Source organism: Theropithecus gelada, chromosome 1 (genome assembly GCF_003255815.1).
Source record: "Theropithecus gelada isolate Dixy chromosome 1, Tgel_1.0, whole genome shotgun sequence".
Lineage (NCBI taxonomy): Eukaryota > Metazoa > Chordata > Mammalia > Primates > Cercopithecidae > Theropithecus > Theropithecus gelada.
Window position 1 is genome coordinate 87,458,114 of NC_037668.1, and position 13,844 is coordinate 87,471,957.

A 13,844-nucleotide genomic window follows, 5' to 3' on the forward strand; every position below is an offset into this window, starting at 1 on the left:
GGGGAGGGCAGCTGGGAGCATGGAGCAAGTGACTAAAAGTGTTCTTCCAGTATTCTTTTCTCTTGGGGCATGGTCTCTTCCTCGCTGATTGTGGGAGGAGCCGAGGCAGTGAACTTTGTCCACCTATAATTGTAGAATGTAACAAAGAAGGATAGGACCTGAGACGAGAAAGTGGTATCTAAAAGGAGAAAAGAAGCATTGAATTGTCACTGGTTCACAGTTCACAGTGCTGAGTGAATTGTCACTCAGCAAATATTAACTTAGTGCTTACTATGTTCCAGGCACAGCACTGGGCATTAGAGTTTTGGTGAGTAAGACAAAGACCATCAGGACACCTACATTCTGGTGTCCATTCTCTGTGTTCCCTTAGGCACATTATTTCCTCACTGTGAAATGAAGTTCTATAATGTCAGCATGGTTCATGTTCTCTCTGAGTTCCAGAATTCTTACCATATGCTTAGGTCTCTGGGAAACTTTGTGAAGGATGTTCTTTCACAGTTAATGGCTTAGGATGACGTAGCCCCAGAGTTCTTCTCGTGTGTCTCATTTTAATTTTCTATCTTCTTGTGTATTAAAAAATCAAAGCCATCATTCTAATCTGATTGCCCAATTATTTGCCAAGAAAAACTGTCAGCAGGTAGCTCTACTGAATGTAGGAATCCCCGCATCAACAGACTTAGATAAATAATTCAGCATAGCTGGAGCACAGGATACAGAGCGAGGAAGGACAAGAGTAAACACTGGAGAAGAAGCAAGGGCGAGCCCAGAAAGAAGCACACGAGACAGTGAAGGCATTTCTACTGTGAAATGAGGGCAATGGGGAGAATGTTTTACAGGGAGTAACATGATCAGATTTGCATTTAAGAACAGTCGGTCTAGCTCCAGTGTGGAAAGGAGCACAATTAGAAACAGTGAGATTTCCTCAGGGCCTCTGTCAGCAATTAGGAAGGACATAATGGTGGCTTGAATTAAGGAAGTGAATGACAGTGAGGATCAAGAAAAGGAGATGCATTCAAAAGAGATTTGGGAGATCAAACATATAAGACTTGGAGACGGCTTAAATATGGGAAGACAGGGGGAGGTCAAGAAAGATGGCTTTTGGCCAGGCGCAGTGGCTCACAACTGCAATCCCAGCACTTTGGGAGGCTGAGGCAGGTGTATCATATGAGATCAGGAGTTCGAGACCAGCCTGGCCAACATGGTGAAACCCCGTCTCTACTAAAAATACAAAAAAGCCGGATGTGGTGGTACATGTCTATAATTCCAGCTACTGGGGAGGTTGAGGCAGGAGAATCGCTTGAACCCAGGAGGTGGAGGATGTAGTGAGCCGAGATCACAGCCTGGGAGACAAAGTGAGACTCTGTCTCAAAAAAAGAGGGCTCCCGAGTTTCCTGGTTTGGGCAACTGAATGGTACCTGTGCCCTGCCATAGGCCAATTGCAGTGGGCTTGAGGGTGAAATCTGGAGAGAGTAATTAAATGGGGCCAGAGAAGATAGAGGAAGGGACCTACATAGACCACTCAGCTACCCTATTTTGATGCAAACTGCATGTCCATACCTGGTTGAGCTCAGGACAACACACACCATAGGAACCGAGTAAATGAATGTTGGTGAATTAATTTTATGTGATAATCTAAAGTGAACTGTGCTGCTGATGCCTACAAACACTGGGCTCGGCTTGAAGAACCCAGCAGCCTCTAGAAATGTCCTAAGAGAACATCTTGATGAGTAGAAGACATGAAAGCAGGACTGTGAGTAAGTCCTGATGGCGTACAAATCCAGCATCCTGTTCAGTTCTCGACTCTCTCAGAGATTGACATACTCCATATAAACATCTGATTCTTATTGACTTTAATGGGATTCCCTTGCAACCCACAGATTCTAAGTTATCCCCTAGTAGTTATAATATTTGTAGAAGATGTATTATTTTACCCTGGATTGGACACTGAATGCTGTTACACTGAATTCTGACAGTAGCAGAACACAAAACAAGATCATCTTGTACTAGAATGCCACTGTTACGTGTTGATTTCTTGTAAGCCTCAGAAAATAGGTATCTATAAGAAAAGAGAATGTTTTAAAATAAAAGGTATTTAATTATAGTCTAAGAAATGTCAAACATAATCTTCCTGTGGTATTTGTTTTTTTTTTTTGTTTAATCTAAGGTCAGAGTATTTTCTTTTGGGGAGGAAGGGATAGTTTTTCCCAGGTCTGGAGATTAAACAACTTAGTAGGCTTTTCACGTTCTGCTCACAAAAAGGGGATTTGCATATGAACTTGTTTCGGCAAGAAAACACATCTGAACGTATTTCATGGGAACTATCTTTATCCACGGCAGCTTCTTTTGACTATCTTCTTCTTTTCTTCCCTTCATCCCTATAGGTCACCGGATTGAAACTGTCTCAGGACCTCGATGATCTTGCCATTCTCTACCTGGCCACAGTTCAAGCCATTGCTGTAAGATACTATAATGCCATTTTTAAAGAGACTTGGAGCCATCAGTATACCCTAGGCCACCGGCTCCCCAAGATACAGCACATGCTTTTGTGACAGAGATTCTTAATTAAAAGATTGTTTGCAAAAAAGAAATTCTTGTATGTCTGGAAGGAAATGTTGATGAAAGGCCTCACCTGCTTTAACTAATAACCTCATGTAACTAAAAGCTGAAAGGAGTTAAAATCTGTGAAGATTATACTTGTCATTTATCTAATTTGTCTTCTAAATTTAATTAAATAGAAGCAAGCAAGCAGATGCTATGTATGCTTGCATTAAGAAAGGTTGTTAAGAATGTCTGATTTATAAAATACATTATATTGTTCACTTTGCAAAAGGATTCATGATAGGGGTCCTTTAAATAGGAAGCTTCCTTAGAACATGAAAGTGTTTGTTTTTTGATAAGTAGCTGCTTAACGTGAGGTTAGGATGATTAGGGAGGAAGAGGGGAATTTACATCTAAAATGTTAGGAGTTTCTAAACTAAAGATAAATCAAAATTGGAAATGAAATCCTAAAAGCTTAACCATTGTCTAAGGAATCTTCTTATCTAGAGGTGGCTATGGATGGGCTACAAGAGGTTTCTAATCCTGAAATCACATCCAGAAGGTTGTGTGTGCGCATATGTTACAAAGTGCATTTTAGGAGAGTAGATCATGGCCTTCAGGGTCTCACAGCAGGTATGTACCTGAAATTAAGTTAATCCAGTGAGGCTTAGCCACTTCTGAAAAGAGAATAGGAATTAACAGAAAGAAAAAATCAGTTTATCTAATTTTGATTCAAAATTTATTTTTCAGTAATACCTGTTTAAGCAAATATGTTTAATGCTGTATGTACATACATGATATTCAATTATTCTGTTTCTTCACACAACTGTTTTCATAACTTTATTTCTTTAAATGATATGTATACTTATTCACACCACCAGCAGAAGTGCTTTTTTAATGCTCAGATTTATCCAGGCACCACGTATGTACAATAAAGAATGGAACTTCCCAAATAGTAATAATACTAATACTGAAGGGATATACCTTCTTTAATGCAACTGCATAGAAGTATAGAGTCAGTCAACTTGATTAAACAGCCCTTTTAGATTATACACTAGTTTTACTATATCTTCCTGAAGCAATTTTCCTGTTGGTCTAATAGCTTGGCCAATTCAGTGAAATCAGTCAGATGTCTTTATGCATGGAAACTTGGTCAAAAGCACACAATTCTGACAGCTATAAAAATGCAGGAAATGAATAGTAAGATGAAAATAGAGAAAAAAAGTGTGCATCAGTAGTAAAGATAATTATTTAGCTGTCCGGTTTTATAATAATGATAATGATGATTATGATGATAATAATAAATGAATTAAGAGGGTTTTTTGGGTTTTGTTTATTTGTTTGTTTTGGTTTTTTTTGAGACAGAGTCTTGCTCTGTTGCCAGGCTGGAGTGTAGTGGCGCCATCTCGGCTCACTGCAACCTCTGCCTCCTGGGTTCAAGCGATTCTCCTGCCTCAGCCTCCAGAGTAGCTGGGACTACAGGCGTGCGCCACCACACCCAGCTAATTTTTTGTATTTTTAGTAGAGACGGGGTTTCACCATATTGGCCAAGATGATCCCCATCTCTTGACCTCGTGATCTGCCCGTCTTGGCCTCCCAAAGTGCTAGGATTACAGGCATGAACCACCACGCCTGGCCAAGTTAAGAAGTATTTTATATTTGCCAAGCACTGTGCTAGATACATTGCACAAATTATCTGATTTAACCTTATTACGTAGATATTATAATCCCCGTTCCACAGACTGGAAACCTAAGCCTATATGTGATTAATTAACTTGTGCAGGGCCATATAGTTGGTGGCAGAGGTGGGCTTTGAACCCCCAGCATTCTGAAACAAAACTAGACATGTGAAGTACGGTCATCTGCTACATAATGTTTTGGCTAACGAGGGACTTCATATATGACAGTGATCCTATAAGAGTATAATACTGTATTTTTACTGCACCTTTTCTATGTTTAGGTATGTTCAGATACACAAATATTTACTATTGTGGTACAGTTGCCTACAGTGTTCAGTACAGTAACGTGCTGTATGGGTTTGTAGCCTAGGAACAATAGGCCATACTCTACATAGCCTAGGTATGTAGTAGGCTATACCATCCAGGTTTGTGGAAGTACAGTCTATGATGTTTGCATGACAAAATCGCCTAACCATGCATTTCTCGCAGTGTACTCCCATGGTTAAAGGACACACGACTGTACTGAGGAACTTTTGTTTTCTGATTTGTTAATGTTATTGTATAAAAGAGTCCCATAGTGGAATGAATAGTTTATATTGAAATGAATAATCTTGGAAAATCAGAATGGTGTGATACTCCCCCTTTTGAGCACATGCTAAGGGGAGGACATGAAGGATGAGGCCAAACAGGATGGACCAAGGGGCACCATCACATAGTGGTAATGATAGTTACCTTTCGTCAGACACGACTGTGTGCCAGGCACCAAACAGAGTACCTTGCCTACTGGTAGCTTAACATTGTAACCCCTTAAGTAGATGGGTTTGTTCTCATTTTACAGACAAAGGGAGGACCATTTGCCAAGGTCAAACAGCTACTGGGTGGTAGTTGGAATCTGAACCTTTCTCCATCTCACACCCAGGCTCCTGCTCTTTCCACTTTACCATGCTGCATTTTCGTTTGATCTGTTTGTAAAAGCTACATGGGTGAAATAAGCTTTCAGATATTCCTAAGAATCGTTTTTACTTAACATATATTAGGAAATACCATTAATTTGGCCAGGATTGTCTCACAGAGGTCCCTTTCCTGGTAAGAGTACTGCAGCAGAAGTCCAGAAATGTATAAATGAGGTTAAACTTAATGCAGGCAGGAGAGGGGAAGAAAAAAAGCCAGCTACATTTTCTCAAGTACCACACACTTGGAAAATCAATCTTGTATTTAATGGGCCGTACATGTATTAAAAGCTATCATATTTATTCTGTCCATTGTCTTAATGACCTTTATAATACCATGAAAGGAAGGCATTTTAAGACAGAGATTTTTCTCGATAAGGCTTTTTTGTGGAGTCAAGTGAATTGTGAGGGTTTCAGTCTGTTTTGCAAATGTATCTGAGTGTGCTGATCTTTTAGGCAAAAAAAAAAAAAAATGTGCATTTTAATGAGGTATTCTGATAACAGATATTTTCCCATCATGTTCAACTTTGGAAAAAATATTTTGTTTCATTAGCCCTGAATATTGCCAGAGCACGTATTTGTTGTCGGTCATCTAAAAGTTAAGCAAATTTCTCTCTATATGTAGTCATATCTTTGGGTGCTATTTTGTTGGGATGAAATGAAATTAAAGAGGATTGTAATCAAGTTAACTTGGGACTGTGCAAAACCCTCCATGAAGTAAAATTCTCTCTTGATCATGCTTAATTGAAAGACCTGTCAACCACGCAGTTTATCCATAGCCTGTTCATCTATAGTTTTCTTTGCAGAACAGACCCTTAAAAGGTACTATTTGCATTTGAAGTCTCTTGATTTGCATTCGGTTCTGTACATTCCCAGTGGAATAGCCTAATTTTAATTTAAATTTCTCTGTGAAAACATTTTTTCCAGAAAGGTGAGCACAAAATCATTTTCACACAAAGCCCTTTGGTGGGACATTTCAGTAGGGTGGAGTATTACACAGATTGGAGTCTGGGACACCGAAAGGGGAGGTCCTTTAAGGAACCGCCAGACTGAGTGGGAAATTCCAGCCGACAATACCACATGGGGGAGAGACAGGCTATCTGTCACAGCCCCTCTCGAGGGAGTGCCTCTTACTTGGATCATTTCTTTCCTTTTCCCAGGAAATGTGCTTTATTTTATTCTTGTCTCAGGCCTGCTAATCGCGTGCCCCTAAGTCCCTGGTTTTAGAAATATCAAAGATACCAGTTTTGCCTGACATTTCCATACAAATTAGGAGACAGCTATTCTCCCATCCCATACAGACTGTATTGCTTAGTCAAATTATATATCTCCTAAGTGGGAATAACAATATGCAGGTTTCACATTTGCCTTAAGATTAGAGATGCTATTAAAGTGCATAGCAGAGTGCCTAGCATATAGCTGATAACCAGAAGAACTCTCCTTGTTCACCTTTCGTGAACTGGACACTCTTCTACAAGTTTTACCTTTGCTGCCTACAGCAGCAGCCTTATATGGTAGGTATTATTAGATTTCATCAAGCCTAATACCACATTTTTAATTTTTTTGCATGTTGACATTTCTGACAATCTATAGAATTTTTAACTAAGTGAATATGATACCATTATTCCCATGGCAAAAAAAAAATGGCAATTGAGTTATAGAAAGGTTAAGGTATAAGAAATATGTGAAATGCCTAAATGCCAGCCTGGGTTTTTTGAATTCAAAACTCATGCTCTTAGCTACTACAGATTCATGCCGTTAGAGCAGACTGGGGTTGCCCGGAATCCACAGGCATCAAATGATCCATGGTGGACTTCAGGCATCTGTAGACCTCCTGAAATTATTTATAGTACTATTTTGTATGTGACTTTTTTTTTCTGGGGAGGTCAATAGGTTTTGGCATATTCTCAAGGGGATTCATGACCCCCCAAAAAGCTTAACAAAGAACATCTGGGAATGATCAGCCCTAGTTAGTATGTAGGATCTGGCCTTATATGGCACAACATGTTTGAATTTTTCTAAACACACTACATCTGTGGATTGTTTTTGGAGGCCCAGGTTTTACCTAATCCATATTTTTACCAGATTCATGAATAGCTTCAACAAACCCTAAAGACCTCTGGGCTAGAACTGCTGTGTCTTTTGCTCCTGAACTGCCCCTGTCCCTCATGATTTATGCCAAAGCAATTAGCATTTCATGTCCTATGGTTCCCAGATCACCCTCTGACCACTCCTGTTCCCAGGTTCCCCCATCCCCTGGGGTGACAGCTCCCTAGACAGCCTTGTCAAAGCAGGCTTCATTTACCCTTTACTCCCCACCCCCACAGGATGTGAGGTCAGGGCAGCATCCTGCTGACTTCCAAAACCCTATTCCTCACCTTGGCTAAACTCACTACATTCCTAGGTTTCAACCTGAACAATACTATCACACTTTCACTAAAAAACAAGATATTGGCTCATGCCTTCTTCTTGGTGGCTATGCCATCTGTAGAGACACATTGGCCTCCCAGATCCTTGACTTTGTTATGTCTTCTGACTTGTCTTCCCTCCCCTTTAGCAATTCACTCCCAGGTCTACACCTAGGACTTTGACATCTCCCCAAATTGCTCAATCTCTAAACATTTCAAAGACTCGCTACCCACCAAAAAATCCTCTTCCTCTATTCTTTCTGGAGCTCCTTTCTCAGGCATCATCATGTGGCTGCCCCCTTAAGGCCACATCACAGTTCATCTTCTTGTTTTTAGTCCTCATCCCAAATACATTTTGATTTTTGAACTCTAGTTTTTGAACTTTCAAGTAAATTAAGATTTTTCAGATGTTCAACTATCTTATCTAAAACTGAAGAATTCTACATTAAGATTCACTTCCATAACTCTAAGGCAATGTTCTCTTCTCAAACAATAACGGTTTTTACTGAGTTTAATGAACTTAGAAAGACAGGGATGAGGATAATGTGCTTTAGGAAGATATTAACACATAAGGACTGAGACACAAGGCTGAATTGAAAATATGGTGAAGCCCTGAAACAACCTGGGAATGGATTTGGCTCAGAAGCCTCCTTTTAGAGAACCACTACCTGGTTTCAGGTAATAGCAAAGGTAATTTTAGCCCGCAGCCACCCTGAAGCCTTGGATATCACCTTCTTTATGCAATTAGAGGCTTCTTTCCATGATTCTGCTGCTGGATTTTTTGGTGCTTTTCTTAAGGAAAAAGCCTTTAGTTCCCATTTAGTAAAGGAAGACTGACCAAGATACCATTGACTCTGTTTTAGAGTAGTATTGCAGTCACTCCTAATACAGGGCCTGGGCTATAGTAGACACTCATTAAATATCTGTTTGAATGAACTATGTTACCATTAACTGTGTTGACATTGTCAACTATTTTTGTCAGTGTTGTGTAACTACTGATAGAAGCAAATGGTGTAATTAAGAGGGTTTTGGAATCAGTCAGGCCCAAGTTGAAATTCCCACTCTATGATTTAATTAATGGTGTGATCATAGACAACATAGTCTCTGTGAGTGTCAGCTTTCTGAGATAGTGTATGTAAAGCTCTTAGTACAGTGTCTAGCACTCAGTAAACATTTAAGAAGTGTTCCCTAGTGTTTACTTATGCAACTATACTGATGCTATCTTCTGCTTCTCCTTTCAAGTTGGGGACTCGCTTCATTATAGAAGCCATGGAGGCAGCAGGGCACTCGATCAGTACTCTTTTCCTGTGTGGAGGCCTCAGCAAGAATCCCCTTTTTGTGCAAATGCATGCGGACATTACTGGTAAGTCTGGGAAGGAGGAGACAAGGTCATTTTTGGCTTGGCAGCAAATGGGCATGGCCCAGTTCTGGGTGAGGTGAGATTAGGAGGATATATATGGTATGCTAGATTATTAAAATAACCCTGAAGTCTTTATATTCAGGATGGAGAAAGTGACTTCTATGTATATCCAACCATTGAATAATGGTGAGAAAAAACACAAGAGAAGTTGGCCAGGACTAGATCTTAATTCAAGCGTTTACACAACAGTTTTGAGTACCTCTTCTGATCCACATATTGTGGAGGATATTGAAGATATGAACATGAATAAGGCATGATTCTTGCTCCCCACCACCCAGGAACTCAGAGTCTCTTGAGGAAGGGAAACAGCAAACAGGCATATTAAAGGTAGTATGGCAAAAGCTCGGAGTGAGAAAAGTACAAGGTATCATGGAAACATAGTGAGGCACCTCGTCTGGTTTGGGACCTAATGGCAGCTCAGGGCATGTGGTCTGGAAGAAGTGATAAGAAAGCTGTCTTGAAGAAAGAATGCAGAGGCTGGGTGCTGTAGGATCTGTGGGTCTGGTTGCAGACTGAATTTGAGCCCTAAGACCCTGCAATCCTGTGATTCCTTCTCAGCTCATCAGAATCAGGGATCATGATAGAGGTGCAGGGAATCACAAATAATGGGCTGAGCTCTTTCTGATAGCAGCAGACAGTGGAGGAGAAGGATCCTTATCAGAGCCCCTAGAACCCAAGGAAGGGGCCCCATTGGCAGGAGGCTTTCTCCAGGAGGTCCTCCAGGAGGACGAGGAGGCATCAGGTCCAGAGAGACAGAGGTCCAGGCCCCTTTTACTCCTTGCCCCTCTGGTGTCTCCTGGGGACTGGTGTTCTCTCCCAGGACCCATCCCTGGGTGGACAAGTACCACCAGGACAGGGCAAGATGAGGGAAAGTAGGAGAGGATTGTACCCGTCCCGTAGTCCCAACTGCAGCCTGATAAGAGCCCACTTGATCCTACCTACATTTATCATGATCCTTTCTTATCTGTCATCCCCTACTTTCTTACCTCTGACTTCTGGGCAGGTCAAAGTCCCTGCCCCATTATATCCTTGTTCCCCCTCCAAGCCACACAGATTCCTGCACATGAGAGCCTTGTCTAACACGACGGATGTAACTGATCTCTGCACATCATGAGATGAAACTAAGTAAGTCATTTATTCCCAGCCTAGAGATAAGCAGACTGAGGCACAAGTCTGAGGACAGTAAGAAAAGCATACAGTCTAAGGGCAGAACTATTGGGATGTGAAATATAGAAAATATTACCATTAACCAAGCCCCTACTATGTGTCAGTGTGAATCACGCTGTGGACACTTAATCCTCCCATGCCACCAAAGGGTAGAAATTGGTGCCCCCATCTTACAGACAAGGAAGCTGATTGGTGGGTAGGTGAATTAAATCGGCTATCTAAAGTCAAACAGGCAGTACGGGGCAGGACCAATATTGTAACCGTGGTGTGTCTGGGCCCACCGTCCCTTTATATTGTACTGCTGACCCAGGTTTCTCGACTTTTTTGCCAAGTTTATAACCGTTTGATGATGACCCCTCTTTCCTGAGGTGTCCAAAACCCTACAGAAGTGGGCCTTTCAAAGCAGAAGGAGGAAAGACATAAAAAGAGCCCAGATTGCCTTATAATTGCCCTCAGGAGAAAAACCGTAACATTTTATCTAAAAATCAGTTGACTGGTTCAGATAACTTTCAAGCTTAAAATTTCATCTGTGACATTCCAATTTCTAGCCTTCTTTTTTTTTTTTTTTTTTTTTTTTTGTATTTTTTGGTAGAGACAGGGTTTCACCATGTTGGCCAGGCTGGTCTTGAACTCCTGACCTCAAGTGATCCGCCCGCCTTGGCCTCCCAAAGTGCTGGGATTACAGGCATGAGCTACCGCGCCCGGCCCCAATTTCCAGCCTTCTGATAGCCAAAAAGCTTCCTATCTGGATGCAAGAGGAAAGATGAAAATCAGCTTTGGACAACACAGTACTCTAGAAAATGGGAAACAGGGCCTCCCAGAGCAGAACAGCTAGCTGTGAGTGACCCCGGTACTGACTCGGCACTGCAGCCCTGGACTTTGTGAAAATGGGTCATCTTCCAGGCCCTACATCGCTGGGCTGACTCAGAAGCACGGGCGGGGGTGGGGGGGAGTGCAGCGGCTTCACAGAAAGTTCTGCTTTGGAAACTGTTCTCCTCTAGGCTGTTGAATGAAAAGGCTGTTAATCGTTATTTGGATTCCGATTGAAACTGGACCTTTTGTCTCTAACTATGGACCAGTTACAGTTCCAGACAAAGGGACCTTTTCTTTAGCCTGGAATTCCTCTGCCTTTGGGAGCCTGTGACTGACAAGTGATGGCAAAGTGCATCTGCCTTTGAATGCTTTGGGTTCTGCTAAACTCATTAATGCATCAGATAAAATAGTTCACATTCCAGCCAAAGCCGCCCTCTTCCTCTCCTTCACCCAGCACTCAGAGAAAAGAACACATTTGCATTTGTCCCTGTAAAAGGCACGTACACAAGCAGCCAGTATAGAGGTAGTGTCATTGGTGCCTTTAAACATTGTATTGCTCTAGTTTTCCTACAGAGACAGAGTTAGGGAGGACTGTTGACCTGGAACATGATTCTCAGAAATGCATTGAAAAACACATTGGAATTTGGGAGATTTTTTTGGAGATAGCGTGGAACAGTGGAAGAAGCAGGAGATCAGCTCTGTGACTTTGGGCAAGTTACTTTACCTCTCTGAGTCTCAGTTCCCTCTTCTGAAACAAACAAACAAACAAAATTTTCATCTCCCTCATGTAGATCACTGCTCCTCAGCTCGCAAGTTTGTGAGCATCAAACTCTGTGCCTAGACCAAGTAGGTGATCAGTAAATGTTAGTTCCCTTGTTCCATCTAGGAAGCCCCGTGCCAAAAAGAAATTTGAGGGAAAAAAAAAGCAATTTATTATTTTGAAAGTGAATCTTTGCCATGTTGAGAACAGCCTGCTCTGTACAAGCAGGGAGAGCAGGGCTTTGCCAGCTTGGGAAATGTTGTCTACATGAGGAGGAAGAACCTCCTTGTACCCTGGTCATTTGGTTAACTGTGGTTTCAAGAAATACTTGGTATGTACTAAGTAATTGTAAGTTTGCCCCACTGACTTGGGACTAAATGTTCCTTCTTCTAAGTTTTATTTTTTAGTACTGGTAGTTTCAGTAGGGGTTTCCCTCTTCTGGTCTTACTCATTATTTTAATTATTTGTTCTTTCATTTATTCACTCAAAAGCATTCTCTGAGCACACCAGTGCGCCACACCCTGAGGTTGGCACAGGGATGCTAAGAAGAACAGTCATGTCCATCCAAGAGGTTCTTTATAAAACACAGAAAAAGTGCCCTTGGTCTTATGACCAATATCCAGAGTGAGTAGAGTGGGGACCCAGAGGATAAGATGTGTCAGTGTCAGTCAGGTCCAGGCAGAGAACAGATACACCCTCCAATTAGGTTAACTGGAGGGAAGTTGAATAAAGAGTCAGTGTACAGAACTGTGGGCAGGGTGCTGGAAGCCCAGACAACCAAGAAGTACCTTGGGATACTAACAGCGTTTCCACCCCTGGGCTTGCAAGGGTGAGGGTAGGGAGCAGGCAATCTGAGCCTGGTGGGATGTGTGAAGAGGGCAGCCCAGCAGAAGCTTAGTCAAGGATGTACCTAGAGGGCAGGGGTCCACAGCTCTGATCCCCACTGGCCAGCCTCCCAGGCACAGAGTAGGTGGAGGGAGGAAGGGAAGAGGTCAGATTGGTCTTAGAGGCAAATGGAAGCAGTGGGTTGATTTCACCCTGGGTAACAGGTGTGAGGAGAGACTTCAGAAGTAAGGCAAACTTTAAGAATAACAACTAATGCTAATTTAGTGCTTTCTCTAAGCCAGGCACCGTTTCAAGAGCCTTATTATAATAACAATTTTAGTTCTCACAGCAACTCTGAAATAGGTGGAATTTTAACCCCATTTTTCAGATGAGAAAGCTGAGGCACAGAAAGGTTAGGTAACTTGCCTAGGATCACACACCTAAGTCAGTGGGGAAGCCAGGATTCAAACTCTGGCAGTCTGGGTTCAGAACACTTTGGGCAGCAACTTGAGAGCTGACAGGGGATTCACCAGGTTCACTTAGGTCTCTGGTTCGCAAGGGGAGGGGCCTGTGAGTAGTTCCTCCCTGCCCACAACTGGAGGAGCTTTTGGCAGGGTAGGAAGGCCTGGGAAGTAAATGGTGTTTGGAGGCACTGTCTTCAAAAACTCCCCAGGTCCATAGGGTAGGCTGGGTGGTCACAGTCATACACCCATCTGTACCATTCCTCGGATTCTTCAAAGGCTTGTAGCCCTCTCTCCTGCTGGGGTCAGCACAGCCCTTCAGTGTGGCCTGGCATCTGTCCTTCCCCTCTGGATGGTTGATGGGAACCTTTACTGTCCCTTCTCTACTTACCCAGTTTTTAGCCCGGGTCTAGTACATGCAGAGAGGCTTCACTTGCCGTCCACCTGAATTCTAACAGTAGCAGCCATCATTTCTCCATAGCTTGCTGTAGGCCAGGAAATGTGCTAAGCACAACCAACTATGTGCCCTCTCATTAAGCCTCACAACACACCTGTGTGGTACATCTTATGATCATTCCCATTTTGCATTTGGGGAAACCAAGGCTAAAAGAGTGTAAGTGACTTGCTGGACACAGAGCTAGTGGAACCAGGAAACAAACTCAGGTCTGAGCTTCTCCCAGCATTCCCACCCGACACCACGTTGGCAGTGCCTTAAGCCCCGGCCCAGATGAGGGCTGGTATTTCTAAATTCTCTGGGGTGTCTGTGGGAATTTGGTCCCCTGCCCTCTTTCTCTGGGTAGCTGGAGGAAAGAACTGAGTAGGG

General features: G+C 42.4%; 1 protein-coding gene across 8 annotated transcripts in view; it reads left to right on the forward strand.

Annotated features, from left to right (window-relative positions):
- Nucleotides 1-13,844, forward strand: part of FGGY (FGGY carbohydrate kinase domain containing) — a 439,174-nt gene that overhangs the window by 335,485 nt on the left and 89,845 nt on the right. For all 8 annotated transcript variants that reach the window (XR_003116446.1, XM_025363985.1, XM_025363976.1 and 5 more), the window contains 2 exons: nucleotides 2,382-2,456; nucleotides 8,818-8,938. Coding sequence is in view for 7 of the 8 variants with exons in the window: in XM_025363985.1 (XP_025219770.1) it covers nucleotides 2,382-2,456; nucleotides 8,818-8,938 (196 nt within the window). In the remaining variant the exon portion in view is untranslated. The remainder of the gene's footprint in view (nucleotides 1-2,381; nucleotides 2,457-8,817; nucleotides 8,939-13,844) is intronic.